The 23,140-nt window shown below is 35.3% G+C and overlaps 1 protein-coding gene across 3 annotated transcripts in view; it reads right to left on the reverse strand.

Annotated features, from left to right (window-relative positions):
• Positions 1–22,640, reverse strand: part of LOC121422774 (nicotinate phosphoribosyltransferase-like) — a 31,817-nt gene extending 9,177 nt beyond the window's left edge. The window contains exons 1-9 of one of the 3 annotated variants that reach the window (XM_041617961.1): positions 22,533–22,640; positions 14,896–15,238; positions 11,145–11,355; positions 10,426–10,556; positions 9,839–9,954; positions 8,160–8,356; positions 6,693–6,833; positions 6,314–6,398; positions 2,618–2,653 (exon numbers count right to left, since the gene is read on the reverse strand). In XM_041617961.1, coding sequence (XP_041473895.1) covers positions 2,618–2,653; positions 6,314–6,398; positions 6,693–6,833; positions 8,160–8,356; positions 9,839–9,954; positions 10,426–10,556; positions 11,145–11,355; positions 14,896–15,205 — 1,227 coding nt within the window. In that variant the 5' untranslated portion in view covers positions 15,206–15,238; positions 22,533–22,640. The remainder of the gene's footprint in view (positions 1–2,617; positions 2,654–6,313; positions 6,399–6,692; positions 6,834–8,159; positions 8,357–9,838; positions 9,955–10,425; positions 10,557–11,144; positions 11,356–14,895; positions 15,239–22,532) is intronic. The other 2 variants (XM_041617969.1, XM_041617978.1) reach the window with 2 other exon arrangements.
• Positions 22,641–23,140: the final 500 nt, after the last annotated feature.

Genomic DNA, 23,140 nt, shown 5'->3' on the forward strand with positions numbered 1-23,140 from the left:
CACAGATTCTGCATGAAACTATTTTAATTCAACTAAAAAACTTTTGATTTTCATATTGCACGTATCAACTAGCATCTTTTTCAAATATCAATTTATTTAGGTTTCGGTCAATTCACACACTGTTATCTTTAGAATCTACGATTATTTTTTAGAGCCAAAAAAAATTAATGATACCATGAAGTGTATTGATATTAATAAATATTCATGAAGAAAATACTGAAACTTATATTTAGGCATCAAAAATGCATAAATACTATATTTTGCCTTGCAAAGCATGTAAATTTTGAAAGAGTATCTAGTCAATATCAAAAAAGTAAAATGCAATAACAAAAATAAAAAGATTTTTTGTACCACAAAATAAAGAATATGGCACTCCATAAAGGTAAGGTAAAATTGTTTGATTAGAGTTTATCACGGGCAGACACAAAAATAAAAAGAAGACTGGCACTGAGCCTTGGTTTACCATTACATATACCTCATGATAGCTAATCAGGGCCATGAGGCATAAAGGTTTACTATTATATCATGGTAACTTTGCCTTCCAATAGTAACTATTGTGGTAATACTTAACATCCAATTAAAAGCAAGGATTCCACACAAGTTTACCATTTGATGGCAAATTTAGCAAGAGTAACTTTTATGCTTTAGCTCATTTCCATGCAAATTACCATTGGAGGGAAATTTTAGTAACTTTTACTACTTCATTATCACTGTCATTTTTCTTCATCCTTGCATTTGCTCTTGATGACTGAAAGTCAAATAAATTTCAGCACATCTCTTTTTCTTCATTTTTTATATTTAATAGTGTGAATTCCAAGAGGACATGAGTTCTCTACCAACTAAAACTTATTCACTAATGTGATGAGTCAGGACACTGTTTAAATTTCAAAAGTATTTTTTCTCTCTTTTTTAGGGAAGATATCCAATATAACTTAACATTCTTATGCAACTTACCATGTAAATGTATTTCATAAGTCTTTGTTCTATCTTAATGTCACATACATGTGAACAAAAGCTCCTTTTATAGTTGAAATTGTCATTAGAAAGACAATAAAAATGAATGAAAGTATAAAATAAAGAGTTGAATTGTATATATTTACAAGTACACACAACCAAGTGCATTTAGATCAAAATAATCCCCATGCAAAATGATAGCATCATATGACAAGAATTAAAATGCAACTCTAAATGATTATATACCAATAATATTCCTGATGATGAATGAATTGCATTAATAAAAGTGCCAATGAAATTAAAGTTAATCACAACAAATATTAATTATGTTTCATCTATCATTCTACAGCTGGATAACCTGGCAGGTATAATCAGTATATTAGAAATAAGTTGCACCTTGTTTGCATTGTATGAAATATGTACTTGGCTTTAACAATGACTTGCAAATAAATTACAATAAATAACTATTACTTGTGAATTGTTTTATGAAGAGTGAAAGAGAAGCATTAGATGAGCTCCATATATTTGGTCATAGTCTAGTAGGACGACCACACATGTACAGCAAGCATGGTAACCTTGTTATATTATCTCCTAATCGCAGAGCGGATGCCCAATTTAATAAAAGAATGTCAAAGGTGGGAAACATTTAAGAAAAACATCTATTCACTTGACATGTATCTACAGGACATTACACAACACTTCTGGCAGTCAAGTTTCAAAAGATGGCACAATGATGCATCTTGCCAAGAAACAAGGGATTGAATAGTAATTTAGAAAAAATGCAGAGGCGACAGTATATAGCATCTAGAAAGAAGTATACTGTAATCTAACTTGCCAACGGTTTAAAAAGGATGGAGGGTTGGTGTGATATGGTAACCATTTGTCAAAAATGTCAGAGGTTGTATTGATTTAGGCAACTAAGGATTACATTGGGGGAAAAATGAGATACATGTACTAGTATGTTATGATATATGGTGATGGCATGCAAGGCACGGCAAAATACATTTATCTGAATGAAAACCTATCGAAAATTTGATCTTGCTCTTAGAAAGACAGAGAAAGATAAAAAAAAAGAACAAAATTGAGGGGAGTAGGGGGCACACTTTAAGAATTAAGAGCTGTGAATTTAGCTCAGTATTAGACACTTTCTATTGCACTCTCTGATTGCATAACAATTATCTTCAATCAAAATAAATTTCATTTGGTAAGTGTAACTTTAGAACTCTTTGAATAGAATTGTGGGGTTTCTTTTATTAGTCATTCATCCATTTTTCAGCAGCTACGAGTTCAGAAGCATGATAAAGTCTTGAGAACAATTGATGTGGCTTTTAATAATAATTGCTTAAAAATACTTGCATGGGCAAGTAGCTCTAAAGCATAGATTAGCAATACAGGTAATTTCACACACAAAAATAAATACGATTCTACCCTGATATTCAAGCTTTATCTTTAAGCTACATTGAAAAGCCAAATCTGAGTGAGTTTGGATGAATTGAAAGTCATACATTTTGAATAGTACATGTAGGACCCTGAATATCAGGTGGATGTACAATGTGGGAATTATGAGAGGAGAAGAATGGGTGACATAATTAGTGGCTTAAAAGGGAGAATAGAAATGACAAGGTGACATTAGTTGGAAGCATTGAGATATTGACACACTCACCTTTGTTTTATTGGCAAGGATAGTTTGTGAGATCATCTGAGGAAACATGTGGACACATATGGTGCTTAGTATGGTATGAGTGGATTAGTCAATTGCACACAACACTTTAAGAACCAACAAATTTTCAAAGGGGTGGGACAAGGGTAATGATCTGATTTCTGGCTAGGATGAAAATATCTTTGAAACAGATTATTGAAGATCAATTCTGATGATAACCAAACCTTAAGCCATACAACATGTGGATTCCATGGGTGTAAAGACATGATGTCCTACTATTCAAATGGAGGGAGGGGGCCAGGGGGGAATTGCACAATAGTTCCCCCCTCCCCCTCCCCCCCGAACAATAGATTGCCTGCTTGAACTTACGCCAGGATAGTCAAGGAATGACTTTGGTTTGACTTTGGTTTGCCATTTGTTGCTAAAGCACATTGAAAGAAAGCATCATGATTTCATCATTAACGTGTACTTTGCTTTTAATGACGTTGTACAACTTTGTTTTCCTGCTGCGATGGGGACATCATTAACATATTGTTCATATTTGACTATATTATTCATATTTTGACAGGAATAACCATCAAACAATTTTGTTCAATAGAAAATGAAATTTAGATTCTTTATACATGTGTAGATGACCTATGTTACAAACTTACATGCTACATGTAGGCTGACTAAAAAGCATTAAAGTTGTGCCACTACAATAAATAATTTCACATAGAAATAAACATGGCAGCTCGATACATGTTATAAACATAATCAATTCATTAGATAAGATTTACATTTACATGTATCTATCACTACGTGTAATAACCACATATGCCATAATAATTATCCGCTTCATAATCATAAATTAAAAATACAAGTCAAATTATAACAACATGAACAATAAATAGTATCCATATAAACTACAATCTAACACTTCATTATTTCATTTGGCTGAAAGCAGACTGGAACAAATACAAATGTAAATATTTGAATCAATTCGAATAATTACCAATAAGTTATACAAAATTATTTTTTTTAAAGTTCCTTCTCATCATTCCTTTCATTTAAATATCCAACTCTGCTCTCCTAATAAGCAGCAGTAGCAGTAATAGTAGTTGTAGATGTACATGCAGTAATAATTTTGATTTTTAAAAAGGCAGAAGACATTTTCCCTAATCATCGCAATAAAGAACTGAGTCCTATGGAAAATAGGCCTTGTCCTAGAAATATCAAAACTTAAGACCTGGGATGTGATCTGCTGTCTTATTCTCAGATTTCAGAAGCATTTAAAAATCAGGTTTCAAGATTATTTTCAAAGTTCAGCAAACTGTTTATCTTCTTTCAAATGAAGCCCCTGTTTTCAAACCCCTTCTTATTTAGATTTTATTATCCACATGATACGTAACTATTTGAGACTTGATGAAAATTGAGCTGCATAAAGAACCGAGCCCTATGAAAAATAGGCCATGTCCTTGAAATATCAAAACTTAAACTTATTTGTACATGTTCATGGCATTACAGAATTATGATACAATCCTGAAAATATAATGTCAGCATATCCTTTTTAAAAAAAATGTGTAAAATATGTTTCACAGAAAGTGATAAAAGAGAACTGATGAGAAATACCAGAATACTATTTCCCACAGAGTACTTATGCTGAGGAAAATGCATATGCATGAGATTTTGCATGTATCTAGAAATTTTCATTCTGTATGAGCTTTTAAAAAATGTTATTTTTCTTTTTCTCTAACCATACAACATATACATGTACATGAAGCCGACTTCCTGAATTGTGAAACAAAAAATCTTGTTCTTTATTCCTTTTTATCCTATTATCAAGCCTAAAATCCCATTCTTACAAGTTTAATAAATCCTATTTCTCAAGGAAAAATTATATATAGTGTCATTTTCCCCTTGAAAATCCTGTTAAATAGAATTAAAACCTACTTATTGCCAGCTCTGTGTTTATATTATCATAACCACACATGTCTTCCGAATGGAATTGCTGAGATGAAAAGAATGGAGAAGAAATGTTCAGAATATACCCATCACATATGTGAGTCTATCTACAGATAATGAAATGCAATCTGCTTGAAAAATATACTGAAAATATAAGGCTGAATAATTATCCAGAACTATAGATTTTTAAATATACTAAGTAGATGTTGAATAGCTCTCTTGTTAGTTGTTCCCCTATTAAACACCTTTACAGTATAATTTCTGCTCAGTTAGTAAAAAATGATATAGTATCGGCAAATACTTGTACAAACAAGATTTTATTTTAGAGAAATCTAATTCCCAAGAACTCCAATGTAGAAAAAGTATTAAATAAACTTTTAAGAAAAGGGGAAAAAATGAACATATGAAACAACTGTTGGAGGAATGCCATGTGAATTTTGAAAGAAACCTCAAAAGCATATTCCAAACTTTTTTTTTAAGTTGCAATGAAGGCTGTGTAAGTGGAATGCTTGAACAGAGTGCTTATAAATTCTATCTTTTGCTAATAAAGCTTTCTCTGTAAACCTACATGTAGTGCTATTCTTTCTTTATATGGTAATTCTGATTGTATAATATTCAGAGCTACATGCATTAGTATAATTAAAATTATAAATATGCGAAAATAAAAAAAATATATCAGAATTCCTCCCAAAACCACTCTAGTTTATAACCTTTTTTATTAAGTTTGAGTTATAAGACTTAAAATATGTAAGATCTCACATTAAAATCAAATTCTAAGTTTACATTCACTTTAAAACCCTATAAAAAGACATTTTTGCGATAAATCCGCTGTGCAAAATTTTTTTAACGCGTCGCTCGCTGATTTTTTACTTTCATGTACAAATCCAATGCAAATAATATTTTTAGCCAAAATTCATAAATGCATCAATATTTTTAATTTCACTGATTAAAACCAATCAATTCCATCTTGTTTATGGTCACAATAAATCCCCAACAATTTCCATTGACAAAACAACAAAAAACAAAACAGAGAAATACATAAGAAATTTAGAAAACATTAAAATACATAAGAAAATAAATATGATGTTGAATTTTTTTTAAAGTATATCTGATCATATCCGTATGAAGGGTCTTTGTACCAAAAATTAACAATTTAAAGGCATTATTTACGTAATTAGATCACAATTTTGATTTAATGCATAAATTAGCATAATTCACTAAAAATTAGATTTTTCGCAGAATTTGATCTTAAAGTTTTGTAGATTATGCCATGGATAACGCGCGTGCCAATTTTCGTTGCGATCACGCGATCGATGGCCGAGATCATAAGGGGGGTTGACATCCCAGTCTTCTAAGGCATCGAAATAGCCCAGTCTATCTAGGGTTTAACTTGATAGGACTTTATCTCTAAATCATTTTGCAACCTGAACTACTTTCTTCTTATCTGAATGATCCCAAGATGTAACTGTTATTCAAAGGTATAATATATGTTATCTCAAGAGCCTGTGAATGGTCAAAATGCATTGGGCTTTTAAATTTAAAGTGAGATGCCTATTCAGATATCAAAACTGGTCTCTAGAGACAAATTACTGTGGATACAAATTGACTGGTGCAGGAAGTTTGTAAATTTAATGAAAATATATACAACTCATTGATACAAGAAAAATCTATGAAAATCTAGGGGGAAAGAAAGTTGGAACAGAACCAAACATATCATTTCAAATGAGGTTTAATAATAACAAACGCAATACTTACTTGTTGGTTGAGAGATAATAATGTTTCTTCATTAATATCATTGCTGGCTACAATCATCAGTTTCTCCAACCAAGGTAAACTGAATCTATAGACAATATAAACAAAATGAGAATAGTTATGCCTTGTAGAGGTGCCATGGTGTAGTGGTTCAGTCACTTAACTCGTAAACCAAGGATTGAGGATTCAAATCCCATCCGGTGCTAATGTCTTTTGGCAAGGCACTAATCCACGTTTGTTCTTCTAAACCCAGCTGTGTTGGAGCTTGGTTTAGTACCTTTTTCACTCTATCAACACCAACAAAAAACACAGTACTTGAAATCACCCTATCTAACAGTGTTGTGTGATAACTTTAAAAAAAAAGGAAAAGAAAATAGCTCACTCAGTTCCGACTTTCTTGAAGATATCTCTAACACAGAGAGACAGGTAGGCAAGGTCACCACTGTCAATACGAACGCCTTTAGCCTTATAGCCTACCTCATCAAGGGCTAATGTAACAGCTAGGAAATTGGCAACTCCACTCCTGAAAACAAGAAAATACTCATGTAAAGATCAACAATTTATATTGTGAACACACATCAAGGGAAGAAGATCCCACTCTGAATAGATTCCATTAAACATCAGTATTACAGTTTTTAAGGAGCATTTGAATCAGATTTAAGTCAAAACCATATAATTTTGGATGCAAAATTTGTTGATTAGAGGAAGAAGTACATGTACAGCCTTTTTGTTCTAAAAAGTTGTGTATTAAAGTTTAAGTAATTTGAGCAGATCAAGACTTAGACAGGAATAACCGCTGTTTCTGGGGATTTATTCAACAATTTCTGACATTTTACTATGATCCCCATTCACCGATGGTAGTGTGTTAGTGCGAGCCTGCATGTGTAATCTGGTCGGCAATTAGTTAGACGGGTTTTGTCCAGATTTTAATTTCTATTAGATTCTAAATGACATTATATTATCTTGAACGAAGGCTCACTATTTTCGCAAGACTCTAATCTTTTTATTGATACTATGTAAGTTCTATAAAATATCTAAAATATACGTTACCGATGAGTTATTTCCCGGGTTATTTTTTCAATTTTCTGCCAGAGAGGAAAAAATGGCAGCTGTCAACGAGTTGTGCTTTTATCAAGGCTTTCCGATTAAATTTTTGATATCCTGGCCAATCAATGCGAGCGACAAGTTCCGAACGCATGCACTTCTCCAAGCGCAAAGCAGCGGCACAAAATCGCGATATATAGCGACTGGTAAATAAGTCTGTAGGATGATGACGTCATCCAAGATGGCAACTTACGTTGACCAATGAAGAGATCGAAGATGACGATGTTTCGATCATAATTTGGAAGGAATCAGCGGTAACTGCGGTCTAATGTACGATATTTCTGAACTTTAAACATTTTTTCGTAAACGTGGATGTGATTTCTTTTTCATAATGTGACATTTTATGTACAAAAAACGATCGCAAATCAGGTTTCCACCGAATGTTAGATCTATCGATACTGTTAATACGTTGTCTATACGTACAGGCCTCCAAGCTCTTCAGTCTATGTATTGGTGAGTGAGCCAACGCAGTTCAGCGGAACAACCAAAATACAGAGACTGAAGCTTTTGGTCTAATCAAGACTAAGTTTTCTTTTTTCTGTTAATGAAATAATGTGTCTTTTTAAATCACAGAGCCAGCTATAAAGGAAGGATCGATGAAAATGTCATCGGACACAAATTATGATTTCAGAAATCAGCCAGATTTTGAAATTCATTTTGAATGTTGGATTTGTGATCCCTCCTATGCTTGAAAAAACTAGAATTACTTTAATGAATAGTCAAGTCACTCTTCATTTTTACTCACTTGAGTACTTCATATGTGTCCACAAGTGCCAAAAAACCTGTAGGAAAGGAAACTGCATATGCAATGAATGCAGCAAGCTCGCCCTCATTTGTCTGTTCTTGGAGAACATTAATGACATCACAGATCTTCTTACGACATCGGAGACAGATCTCTACAAAGTCAACAGGTGTCTTGCTTTCATCTGCTGGTTGAATCATCTGCACAAAGGATTTGCACAATTGTTATTGTCATTACATCATCACTTAAATTATCACCATCATAAGCATCATAATAGTCATCATCATCATCATAACGAACATCATCATCTTCATCGTCATCATCATCACCATCATCATCTTCAACACTACTATCATCATTCATTATCATCATCATCATCATCATCTTCATCATCATTATCATCATCATCACCATCACCACCACCATCATTATCATCATCATCACCATCATCATCATCGTCGTCGTAATCATTATTTAATATTGACTGGCCTTGAGGGGTACATCAAATATGTCGTCCGCAACAGAATCTTATTGGCCCGAGTCTTTAGACGAGGGCAATATGGTTCTTTTAAGGGCGACATATTTCATGTTTCCCAAAAGAAAAGCTAGCCAATATTATTATTACCTAAGGCTGAAGAATTTATAATTCAAGCTACTATTTGTAACAATTTATGTGCCTGTTTGCTTATCACTACTTCTGATTTCAGGTTATTCACGACCTTGGCGAAGTACCCCTTAATAAACATTTATGACGTAATTGTTACCTTGTAGTCGCGCATCATGCATGGCGCGCACATACCGTGACTCAACGCGTATAAATCTTGCGCTTGGGTTACGTTTGTGATGTATGCTCTGGCCAAAGAAAAACTGATGAAGGTTTGGTTAATATCTGTCAAAGGATATTACTGGATCTAATTTTGCCACGCAACACTCGGGCAGCTCCCACAAATGTCTTGTGATATTAATTCCATAAAATACCATTTTCTCAGAAAAGTGAGAATACTTGTACCTGTTCATTCAATGCATCAATCATCGGACACATAATTATCATACATGCTTCTATGATTTTTTCATCAAATTTTTCTGCTTTTAATTTTGGTCATCATACGCCATTAAATAATAAGAGAAATATCATCGCTGGGTATTAAAACTTCATATTTTGAAATTTAAAAAAACTTTGAAGGTAGCTCAGAATGGTGGCAAATTCATATTGTCTGAATATCTGTACAGAACTCTTTCTAGGCAAAAAAATGTTGCCAATTATGTCAAAACTTTACAATCTTCTTCTTCTTCTTTGTTGTTCTTCCCCCGGTATTCGAGGATCACTGGCTATCCGCAGGTTGGTTGTTGTGTTGAAGTACATGTAGTTTCTCTAAGCGAATATGATGAATTTTAGGAATGTATCTGAGGCAGTGGGTCATAACAAGAGTGACAGATAGGTGCGAGGAGGGTAATTAGATATAAGCTTTTGAGATGCAGAATTTTAACATACCATGAACAATATTTGCTGACATTTCATGGCACAATTTCTATAGGTCAAAAACTTGTGTCTCTCGTTATTCTTTGATGTATTTTCATCAACCTTCACCAATTTTTTCTTCAAATTTTTCTGAAAACTTTTTTTTAATCCGGCTCATCATTAGGGTAAAATGTACCTTTAAGATGCATCTATAAGTACATACCCTATTCTTGACTTCACTCAGTCCACCAAATGACATGACAAAGGAATGTGCATGAGTTCCAGTGATTGGAATGCCAAATAGCTTTCCTGCTAGTACATTACTGGTCCCATTGAAACCTGTGTATTAAAGTAAATCAAAACAATAATCAACATTTCCATCAGAAAAGCAAAGTATGCAAACTTTTTAATTCAGGCCCTCAAGCAGAAAATAAGACTGCCAAATAATAGCGAAACAAGGACCTTTACATTCACTTTCGATTTATTTTGTATTAAAGATACAGACAAATTCATACATGTACTTAAACATGCATAGCAAATTTTGCTCTGACCAAGCATGTTATTTGTGGTACACAGACTGCCAGCAGAATCTAGTTGTACCATGTCATCTATATCATCTATTATGGTAAAGTACACATTGAACTTCAAATTTTCATACATTTTGTTATATACAAGTACAACACCTACATGCATAACATAAAATACGTTCAAAGTTAAAGTCTGGTCAGCATTCCCCAAACTAACTCATTTTCTTTAATACATGAAAAAAAATCAGGATTAGAATATAATGACAAAGATACTTTTTCTCACCTCCCATATAACAGTATCTTGATGCTGATAGTCCACCATCAGGCCCTTGAGCTCTCCTTAGACCAAACTCTAATAGTACCTTCTCTTTACCTGCTGCTAACCGGAATCTTGCAGCATTGGTTGTTACCAAACTATGTTTGAGGGGAGGGATCAAAAGGATCAAGTATAAAAGGTTCATATGATATTCAAATTTTGAAATTGAATTGGAGATAAAAATAAAGGTTGGGTTTATCTCCTACAATTCAGAATAGATTGGTTCCCCTCCCTTTCCCTTTACATTTGCCTAAAATTTGAATTCAACATTGAATCTTTCAACAGCTAAATATTTATTATTGCACTCCATTCTGTTATTGAACTATATGTAAATGATGAGAGAATCCCATCATCTTTATTGTTGAAATAATTTTTTCTTTAATATTAAAAACAGTAACAATTATTTTAGACAGGTGAAAACACCTGTATATTACAGAAAACTTACATTTTTTCCAATTTACATGTATTTATTGCAGTAAATTTGTCTCATCATTAATTACGATATTTACTTCAATGCTTCAACAAAACACATTTTTGTAGCCTTCATAGTGCAGGCAATGTTATCAAAATCTAAACCTCAATGTAAATGTAATAACAACTACATGTATATAGAATGATAATGGAGTCTGCAATCAAGAAAACACACATTTACATTTATAGAGAAATCTGAACGCGACAATCCATACCTTGCAAAATTGATAAGTGTCAAGAGTGGTGTCTCAATCAACTGCAGAAGGGGCAAAGGTCCTTCAAGTCGTAACAGTGGCATTCTGGGAAATACAACACTCCCCTCAGGAATGGCATAGACTTCAATGTTAGAGCAATCAAGGGTCTTAAGATATTCAAAGAATCCCTCCTCTGTTGAAGGGGGTAGGGTCGTTTTCAGGTATGCAATGTCTGCAACAACACAAAAAAGTGAAGTACTGTACAAACAATGAGAAAGGTTTAATAAAAGGGCTTTAAGAAATCAGTGTGTACATTGATTTTTCCACTGGATGTAAAACAAATACATACCAAGGGAAAATCACACTACTCAAGAGAGAGATAGAGAGAGGGTGGGGAAAAGGATAGCAAGAGAGAAGGCAGAGAGAGATAAGAGGGTAGAAAGAGAAAGAAGTCCGAGGACATAAGGGAGACAGCTGAGGCAGGAAAGGAAAGAGAAGAGCAAATGAAAAGTGAGAGAGAAAATGAAAGCAAAAAATATGAACAAATATGTAGGAAGGAAACCTCATTATCATATTAGTTTTAAAGACAGAACTTGAGACATGTACTGCATTGACCATGTGAGTCATAGTGATCACTGATTGATTAAATGTACATGAAATTAAACATTTACCTGGTAACTGTGTAAACATTGTGTACCCATAATAATTATATGTATGCCATTATTTGGCAATAGCAGTGCATAATTTTGCAGCCATGTGTACATAATGACAGTCGACCATATTCTAATCAATTTCTGATTAATAATTCAAACCATCATCATGAAGACTCCTGACTCAATTACATTGCATGATATTGATAATATCAAATATCATGCACAGTACACTCTTGTGCCAAACACATTCACTTTAAAAAGAAAAGAAATAATATGGAGGCCCACATGAAGTTTATTTTTTCACTGTATAGAGGGAAATACATTTTAGTAGGTGGCATAATGAATCAAATAATTTAGAGGCATTATAATGTGAAGGAAGGAGAGAAATGTATAAATATCCTCCCCCTTCCATCTGCACACCAGTACATGTCGTCTTCTCTAGTTGACCCTAACATGAAACTTAAACTTCATAGAATGATCCTTGATAATTTACAAAACCAATGATTTTGTGTGTGTGTTTTGACAATTGACATGTTTCAAGAAAAACAATTCTAAAAAAAATTCAAATGAATTCATGATAAATATCTAAAATCTCAACTCCATTTAAATCAATACAGATAAAAATGAAATTAGTCTGAAAATAAACAACCATGAATTATGCAAAACAGACTTGCTTTAAATAGGGGTAATGTCCCAATGCTAATGTCCATGGTCGGATGTCAAAATTACATCCTTGACTTTATACATGTACTGTAAAAATGATGACTCTGATAATGTAGCCAAAGAGTTACTGAATCTACTTGCAGCAAAGCAAAATTCAAATTTGAAATTAATTCAAGAATGGATGCACTAATTTGCATCATTTAAAACAGCCTAATTAATCTATTAAGCAAAATTTATCTTTTCATCTAGCTCCTTTAAAATGGACATGGACACTCAATGGTGTTTATGAGTGCAATTGACAGAATATTTCATGAGGCAGGAGATGAAATGATACAGCCAATCAATGTATTTTTTTCACAGAATGCTGTTTCTTTTCATCAGTTCTTGATTTGCTGTCATGGAATTCTGTAAAGACTAGATGTTTGTACATGTATGTACATGATGAGTTTATAGATTCATTCTTTTCTGTCGTTGTTGTTGTTTGAGGTGTGATTCAACTCACATAATTGGCTGTACAGTGCATCTACCTCGTATGTTGTTTATTTCTTTATTAAACTTGCTGCCTGAATATAAAATACCGGTAATGAAATCAGGAATTTTTTTTTCTGATGTCTCACAAAATAACCGACAAATCATAAAAAGGGCTTTAGTTGCTTGACCTTTTTGTGGCTTGTTATCACAACAGATCAAACTACAAAGAAATTGTACTTCCTGTTATGAAAAGTTTTGTTTTTCTATTTTGTACCTTTTATGGTCTACATGTAATAACAAAACTAACCAGGATAACAAAATGAATCACTTTGCAAAGAATTTGGCCTATACCTGTATATCTAAAACATAAATACATGTAAAGTAAACAAAGTAAATTTCAATCAAGATTGAATATAAGGGCTGAATCAAAACATTTAACTGCCTCTCAATGGACCGTTTATGTGTAAAATGTTTTCCTGCCAAACGTACATACATGTAGACTAAAAAAGGAAAAAGAAGAAACTTCCTCCCAAAGATCCTTATATTTCAAACATCTCTTTTGCAAAATGCCAATCTTTATTTTTTACCACCTTAATCTCATTTTTATTTTTGTTGGAAGCTATCAATTAACTGAGCTATATCCTTTTTTTATTCTTGATTCCAAAATATTGACTTCAGGTAATGTCACACTGTGGGACCAGTATAGTAAATGGCATATTCTGGCAAAGCAAAGTATAATTTTATTCTTACAGACTTCAAAAGTTAAATACATTTTATGCCAATAGATAGTTCGAGAAGAATCTATTGAATCTAACCATGATACTTTCTTTCCTTTGTTTTTTATATTTGTATGTTATATTAAATCATAAAATCATAATCAAGGTAAAATTACAGTATTTTCAACTTATTAAAACAGATCAGAGTTATTTTAACAATTGTGAGTTTAGGTTCTTTTTATCAAAACTCATATTCAGCTTCAATCAAGATGGAGTAGACCAGAGTAACTTTTGCTTTTACCCAAGATGGCCTACATGTACAGATCCATCTTGAAGGTATGTACATGTACAATCTATTTTTCTTCAAATCAAGAAAAGTAGCTCAAAGGCATAAATTATAAGTTCAAAATCATATTCTTCACAGATCCGTTGGCATTAATAAATGCATTTTTAATTTAGAAACAATCTTTATTTTCTGATAAAATTTCATATAATATTGAGGAAGATAATATTATTGAGAGAGAGCACTAAAATGATTGAAATTTTATTTAAGATTCAATCAATGAGCCTGAGCTACATTAGAATGTTTAAAATTGACCCCACACCAAAACTTTAATTTTTCAAATTTAGATGCATGTATATGTTCATTTTGCTGATCTGTTTTCAATTTTCAGATGCTTATGTTTTGCCTTATCTTGTATATCATTGCTTCCTGTTCACCTTGACACCTTCCACGTATTGTACATGTAATGCAATTATAATATTTGGGCTTTATCTAGCAACCCTTTATCAACTGATACAGGATCTAAAAACATTTGCAAATTACTAGGTAGTGTACAGAAGTTCATTTGATCCCAAGAGAGAGAGAGAGAGAAACTTTTTTGTAAATCATTATTTAGCATCAGATTTCAAAATCACTATTTAGATTGAATATTCCTGGAATTTTTGGAGGATTGGAATCATTTCTTTTCCTCTTATTTTTTTCACTCATAATTTTGTGTATTATCGGTATCATATTTTCATTTTTTTTTTCATTATCCATCCACTAATATGGGGGGGAGGGTAAAGCAAACCAACAAATCCCCTCTCTTCATTACAACTTCAGAAAAGTGAAACCAAACAACACCTACAAATCTATCTCAGAATTATGGGAATTTTTTCTGGCTTACTTCACTTCTTTACTTTTAAGAAGTGCAGAGCATAAAATATCCAGTTCCTCAATAAGTTTGGGCACATTACACCTCTGCAACTTTAGATAATCCAACTTACCAGAATCACTGAATTCAAAATCCTGGAGGAACTTCAAGCATTCGCTCAGTCCTGCAAAGATAGTGAATTCTCCATCAAATGGGTTCTTCCTAAAGAAGAAGTCAAAGACAGCACTGGCATTGTTCCGATCACTCTTCCAGTAAGCATAGGCCATGGTCACCTGGTATTGATCTGTGAGCAAGGGCTGGACAAGTCCATAGGGGTAGTTGGCTGCCCTCCGCAGCTCAGCAGCTGAAGGGCCATTCATCACAGGATCTTTGCTGCTGCTGCTGTTGTTGAGGGATGTGTTGGGGTTTGCATCCCCAGACATCTTGGGTTCTCACTGTGACAGACCTAGATTTTGCTGGATGGGAAAAAGAAGGCCGAGTAATCACAAAAGTTTAGATCTACTGCATTCACTATTATGGCCTATTAAATGCAAACGAAATCATGGTCCCAAGAGTTTAGACAAGGGCACCCTTTTTTTTTTTAGCAAATGGCCCACATCAATCTCTCCTAAAAAAATGCAGTAAAGAAATATACCTGAAGCTCTGAATGAATCCAAGATTACATGTATCTAAGGAAGAATGCCCCATCTTCCATCTCACATTTGTTGAAGCAGGACTGGATACATAATGATTCATATTATAAACACCAAACATTTATAAGTATTACATACCATGTAGTACATTGCCAACCCTGCGCCAATGGCAAAATCATACATCATAGACCATTTCACCGAGATCTTGAGATCTTCTTGTTGAGTACAGACTGCCATTGGCAATCTACTACTAATATTTAATAGAATGCAAATTTCATCCATGTGACGAATTGCGATACACAAAAACAGTAATGGTCCAATTTCATGAGCATACACATGTACATATATGGCAGAGTATCCTAATGCCAGACACCTTTATTTCAGTGCTTTAAAAATGACAACTAGAGGAAATACAATAAAGAAAAATTTGCACTTGCTATTCCAAATATTAACCATGAAAATTATGAATACGATAAAATTATTTTATATCTATCAAGCGTTTTCTTTGCATTGCACTTGCTTTTTTTTGCCTTGTTTTTGCAATCTTGTTCTATGTATTGCTCTGTGAAATTGAACTGCGGTAGTCTTACTGTACAAAACTGTTTTTTTATGTACGCAGTAATATGCGCATCCGGAATCATAATAGTGTCCAGTAATACAATACATTATTAACCTATACCTCTAAAGGGGTGGTGGAATTACTCTATTCCAAAAGCTGACAATGAAAACAATCGGTACCGGTAGTGCAATTTACTTCCTTGTCCTAGTCAACTACATCTAATTTCAAATCTAAACAACAAAGCTACTTACCGGTACCGGTAATGTGAAAAATATCATGTAATAGAAATCTTAATAGTTTAAAAAGATAATCAATAGGCATCAGAATGTATTTCATGAGGCAGGGGTGATGGAGAAAGTGGAGTATCTATATAGAAAAATGTTTTTTATCACATAAATTCATAGAGTCATATTTTCAATAGCACCAGTTTGTACAAGTATAATCAGGACAAGTTCTGGAGACATTGATTTCATAGCATATGGCTATCCTAATTGACACAAAATTTGTGCCAGATTATTTTACGGAGAATTGGAGAACACATTTGAAATTTGTTTTAAACATTGCTGTGGAAAACTAGATTACCTATATGGTGTAAATATCAAAGGTGATATTTGGTTAAAACCTACATGTAGTTTGAATTGAAAGGGGGTGATAATTTGTAATACTTGCTTAAGTACTGTAGATTTGATCTAGATCTTTGGCATTTTTACCAAAATAACTTTTTCCATTTATAAGTATTTGGGGGTGTAAAGGGTATGTCATCACAATTTTCTGTTAAATCCTTAGATCCTGGGTTACAGCAAAGTTACTACAAGGGAAAATCGGGCACTTCGGCTTTTTTCAAAATGCTCAGTTAATGCTCATGGGGAAGGGTGCCCACTAGCGCGAATAAGTAAACCTACAATGCAAATCGGCACGCTACTGTGTACAAAACATATGGGGAAATGAGAGAGTGGAGAAAAAAATTGTCTATAAACCTACACAATTTCCCTCATATGTTTTGTACGCATCCCACAATGGCGATACGAGAGGCTGGCGAAGGTTTACTTACTCAACATTGTGGGGCGCTCTTTTCGAGCATTTCATTGCCCCCTATATGTGTACATGTAGTCTTGTAAATTATTGGACACTACCATGATCCGGACGTGCATATAACTGCGTACAAAAACAATTCTGTACCGTAGGACTACGCAGGTCAGTTTTACAGACCAATACATGGTACAAAATTGCAGAAACAATGCGAAAAAATCAATTTTTTTAAATTCATTTATCTCTAAAATTACAGAAAATGCTTTTACATACATGTAGCTTTACATTAACAATCCATTTTCTGACAGAAACATGGGCCTGATATATACCAAATTTCATTTCAATCTCGTACACGCCTTCGATCAAATGTTAATCGAGGTGTGGTGTAGATCTATGATTGTCGACCGTCGGCCGGCCGGCTGTACTATGGTGCCAGTACCGTGCCATCAACGATTGATAGAACTTTTTTTAGCTTAACGAGCGAGCATTATAAATATTGAAAAGACACAAATATCCCGGGACTAGACGGAACAAGCAGCTAACGTGAAAAAAAAAGACATAAGTTAGCAAATGAAAATTTATTACATCTGCTGAAGATACAATTTGAAGAATAAACAAACAAAACTTAAAATTAATGCATAACATGATATAATTATATCCTGACATCGAGGCACAAAGTGCAAACTGGACCCTCAAAAGAAAGGAAAAGTTCTGTCTCATTCATTTTCCTTCTGTCAAAATTAAAAAAAAATGGCCGATAGGTACCAAAACTAACGCGACACAGTTCATAGACGTCTTTATCTTTTCCTTATTTTAAGGATCCAGTTTGTGCCTCGATGTCCGGATAGCTGTGTCACGATAGACCTTCATCCATATAATCGAGGTAAGTGCATAATTTATTTTTTCCCCTTTTGAAGTGCTATTCCGACCCCATTCTACCCTATTTTGGAGAGTTATGTTTGACTATTACACGGATGACTCCTGGGCTCCGGCCCGCTTCGCTGCCGCGGACTGGAGCTAGTGCTGTAGCTCGGTTCCTTCAACTCGGTCCGGACCCGGCTCGTAAATCTTATCAGAATCATAGCTCGACCCGGAGAGGCCCGGTAACCCGGTCCGGCTAAAATTGATTTATGTCCATGCAAAAGTACAAAGTTTTGACCTACTTGACTCTTATCTGTGACCGCGACATCACCTTCTGACCTTGTTCTCAAAAGACATACAAACCCCCAAAATATTTAATTCATTGTTTATATCATCCAGTAGTAATGTAGAGAGGGATTGAGACGATACAAGGCCAAATCGCAATTGCTCACATCACCAGTGCAGCGGTCAACAGCACAGTCTGTGCACCGCTAGTGATTTACTACGAAACATGTGCTTTGAGATGATTTTTTTTGTGTGTGTGAAATCAAGAGGCAGATTACAAACCACATTGTTTATTATGTTATCATTCTGGTGACCCAATTTTCAAACAGGCTCTCACAGAGATTGTTTCTGTCTATCATAGGGCAGATTTTTTCGGAGGGGTGGAGGTGGCAGAAAGAGTTAATTTCTGAGGGTATTTCATTCTTCATATTTGCTTTGAAGCAATAGAATATTTTAATCAAACTATTTTCTGTGTATGATTTATCTGTCTTATTCTAGCCTTCAGCTACCGGTAATAATATTTTTAACAAAAATATTTTTAATAAAAAAATAAATCAAAATACATTTTTATTTCATATTAAACTTTGACAATCGGTCCAATATCATCCTACCCCCATATCATCCATTTAGTCATCTCTCACGTTTTTTTGCTCTTGTACACATATCCCCCCCCCCCCCTTCTCTCTCCTGGTAACGGCACCCTCTTCTCGTCCGTCTCGTCCACCCTCTTTAATGTATCCTTTAAATGGGAATTAAATTGTTTTGCACCCACTCCCAGCTGAGCTATTATTTTCGGATCACCGACTTTGTGGAAAATGTCAACACAACAGGGTTTTGGGGGGAGGGAGGGCTTTTATGGTTAGCAGAAAAAACTGGTATAAAAGATATCTCAATAAACCGGACAGATTATTTTACCAAAAAAAGAGAGAAATATTCTGCATGTCATCACAGTCATAATATCAAAAGGAAAACTTCTTGAGTTATGACCATGCCTAATGGACCAACTGGCCTTTACTTGTAAACAAATTGGACATTCTCACCCAGTGAAACCATTACTCTCAGCCAATCACATGACCAGTCAGACGATATAACATGGCAGGTACTGCGTGCATGTGCGCCGTTAGCCGGCTAGCTATATCATCTCGATCCCTCACACACAATAACTCAGACAGGAGGTCCGATCATGATGGGGGAAAAATGAAAAAAAGGTAGGGATGGTTGGCCTTTGACCTGTCCCCTAGACCATCACACTAGGTGGATGGATTGCTTGTTAAAAATAGTTTCACAAATTTTATTGCGGTGACAAATGACACCTCAAATATAATCAAACAATCCGGGGTTTATTTTCCGGGTTCGAGGGATTCAAAGTGAAACCCGGCCCGTAAAGCTCCGAGCCGGTCAATGCTAACTCGGCAGGATTCAGCCCAGTAAACAATCCGAGCTACAGCACTAACCGGAGCTCTCTGGGTTACAGTATGGTTGGAACTATACCCCTTATCGACCACCTAATTTTCTAATCATTGTATCTGTGAAAATATTTATAAGTTTTACCTAGTTTTCATCTCATTTGTGATGAAAATTGAGCAGATCATATTCAGTTTCGATGGGCAACTCCGATTCAATTCACGTATCGGCGAACAGCGAATACATTTGCAGCCTTCTTTTGAAACCGACCACCCACCCACGATACACTAAGTTTACGGCTGATTCTTGTCGCGGAGGAGAAATATTTTTTTTACTCTTCCAAAACATGCTAAATGATTACCTATCTCTCACTACTTCCACTGCGAGCTCCGGCATATGATTCGATGATGACGGATATTTGTTCTAAATCCGTTTCCTATCAGATTTCTTGGTATGAACTGTTTTTCGTCGGTATTCGGGTCTAGGCCTAGTCAAAACAATTTTAATAAATTCTAGGCCCTACTACTAAATTTTTACCTCCCCCCCTCCCTTGGCGACAGCACGCGATTGCGTGCTGTCGCCAAGCATTAAGCAGAAGACAAAGAAATCAAGATGGCGACGTAAACACGGCCGTAAGCTCTTCCCATCTTTTCATAACATTTTTCTCGTTTTTTTAATGAATTCTTATTTAAAAATGAAATCAATACCGCAGAAGTGTTGGAAATGAAGTTGAACCCCATGTATGTTTTAGGGCTAGGTAGTGCTGTAGCTCGTTTCCTTCAACTCGGTTCGAACCCGGCTCGTAAATCTTATCAGAATCATAGCTCGACCCGGAGAGGCCCGGTAACCCGGTCCGGCTAAAATTGATTTATGTCCATGCAAAAGTACAAAGTTTTGACCTACTTGACTCTTATCTGTGACCGACATCACCTTCTGACCTTGTTCTCAAAAGACGATACAAACCCCCAAAATATTTAATTCACTGTTTATATCATCCAGTAGTAATGTAGAGAGGGGATGGAGACAATACAAGGCCAAATTCGTCACATGCTTATATCACCAGTGCAGCGGTCAACAGCACAGTCTGTGCACCGCTAGTGATTTACTACGAAACATGTGCTTTGAGATGATTTTTTTTGTGTGTGTGAAATCAAGAGGCAGACTACAAACCACATTGTTTATTATGTTATCATTCTGGTGACCCAATTTTCAAACAGGCTCTCACAGTTTCTGTCTATCATAGGGCAGATTTTTTTCGGAGGGGTGGAGGTGGCAGAAAGAGTTAATTTCTGAGTGTATTTCATTCTTCATATTTGCTTTGAAGCAATAGAATATTTTACTCAAACTATTTTTTGTGTATGATTTATTTTTATCTGTCTGATTCTAGCCTTCAGCTACCAGTAATAATATAATAAAAATATTTTAAATAATAAAATGAATCAAAATACATTTTTATTTCATATTAAACTTTGACAATCGGTCCAATATCATCCTACCCCTATATCATCCATTTAGTCATCTCTCACGTTTTTTTTGTTTTTGTTTTTTTGCTCTTGTACACATACCCGGCCCCCCCCCCCCTTCTCTCTCTCTCCTGGTAACGGCACCCTCCTCTTCTCGTCCGTCTCGTGCGCCCTCTTTAATGTATCCTTTAAATGGGAATCAAATTGTTTTGCACCCACTCCCAGCTGAGCTATTATTTTCGGATCACCGACTTTGTGGAAAATGTCAACACAACAGGGTTGGGGGGGAGGGCTTTTATGGTTAGCAGAAAAAAACTGGTATAAAAGATATCTCAATAAACTGGACAGATTATTTTACCAAAAAGAGAGAAATATTCTGCATGTCATCACAGTCATAATATCAAATGGAAAACTTCTTGAGTTATGACCATGCCTAATGGACCAACTGGCCTTTACTTGTAAACAAATTGGACATTCTCACCCAGTGAAACCATTACTCTCAGCCAATCACATGACCAGTCAGACGATATCACATGGCAGGTACTGCACATGTGCGCCGTTAGCTGGCTAGCGCTAGCTATATCATCTCGATCCCTCACACACAAGGCCATAACTCAGACAGGAGGTCCGATCATGATGGGGAAAAAATGAAAATAAGGTTGGGATGGTTGGCCTTTGACCTGTCCCCTCGACCATCACACTAGGTGGATGGATTGCTTGTTAAAAATAGTTTCACTACTTTTATTGCGGTGACAAATGACACCTCAAATATTATCAAACAATCCGGGTTTATTTTCCGGGTTCGAGGGATTCAAAGTGAAACCCGACCCGTAAAGCTCCGAGCCGGTCAATGCCAACTCGGCGGGATTCAGCCCGGTAAACAATCCGAGCTACAGCACTAGGGCTAGGCCTAGATCTTTTAGAGGGAAAGTAGAAATCTCAGGGGCAAAAGTTTCAGGTTTTGTTACTTTTGTACCCGTTTTGTACCCTATATTATAGGCTATACGTAGAGTACCAGTAGGCTTTTACTCCCCAGACGCCTCCAATCCTTCCTGGCCGGCTGTGCCAACGCCAAACGCCACGCCCACGGTGACATACCGGTACTTGCCGATCTTTTGTCAATTTTTATGAATACTGAACTCGTCCTAACGAAACTTGCACCAAAAAGGGTAATTTTAGGTCGCTTTTCACGTTGATGATGTCAGATTTTAAGGATATTGGCTAGTGTTTGAGATAATGACCGTCCGCGAAGTATGGACCCGCGCGATGTTTGGACTCTCTGGCTCTGCCATTAATTGGGATCCATTAATTTTAAACTACGGGAAGCTCCGGGGTAGTCGTGCGTGAGGCGCAGCCCAGCAGATGCCGTGGGCTGATCTCCTTGCTCCCTTTTATATACCATTAGATCTAGATCTCTAAATCCATCATTTCATAAAACTTAACATTCTGAACAATAAAAAGAATGTCTACAAAAATTCATCACTCCTTCACTCTTTGAAGAAAAGATGATACTCACATATTTACCGGGCGATTTTGGATGGACTTCAACTAATGTTTACACCCCCACTCGTAAAGCCATACAGGTTCCAAATACATGGATCGATCACGCGCGCAGCTAGCTCAGCGGCGCAGCGCAGATAGATTGAGACTTCTATCCACCTCTAGCTAGCTGCGCTAGCTACTAAGCTAGCTACCTATGTTGAGCAGAGTACTAGTATGGTATCGACTATAGCCAGAGGTTGCATGTAACATAACAAATAAGACTGTGCAAGCTGCTGCAAGGTATCAGCGAAAATTATTTTGAAAAAAAAAGAGGGAGGGGTGGGGGTCTTTACTCCTCACTCTGAGGTGAAATGAAAACAAAAATCCTTTTTCTTAAAACTGGCTGACGAGTAAAAATCATGGCAATTATGATTAAGGTATTTTTTATGGTGGACATTAAAACTAAATTACCTGGATCTTGAATACACTACTGCCAACAATAAATTTACAATAAAACGCTAGATCTACTTGTGCCAATTACGCTCGGAACAAAGGCATGCATGTGGTCTAGTATTAGTTTCCTAAAATTGCCTCCCTAAAAAAACATCATGAAGTGACATGCTAACATCCACTTGCTCAGTC

The sequence above is a fragment of the Lytechinus variegatus genome, chromosome 1, assembly GCF_018143015.1.
Source record: "Lytechinus variegatus isolate NC3 chromosome 1, Lvar_3.0, whole genome shotgun sequence".
Lineage (NCBI taxonomy): Eukaryota > Metazoa > Echinodermata > Echinoidea > Temnopleuroida > Toxopneustidae > Lytechinus > Lytechinus variegatus.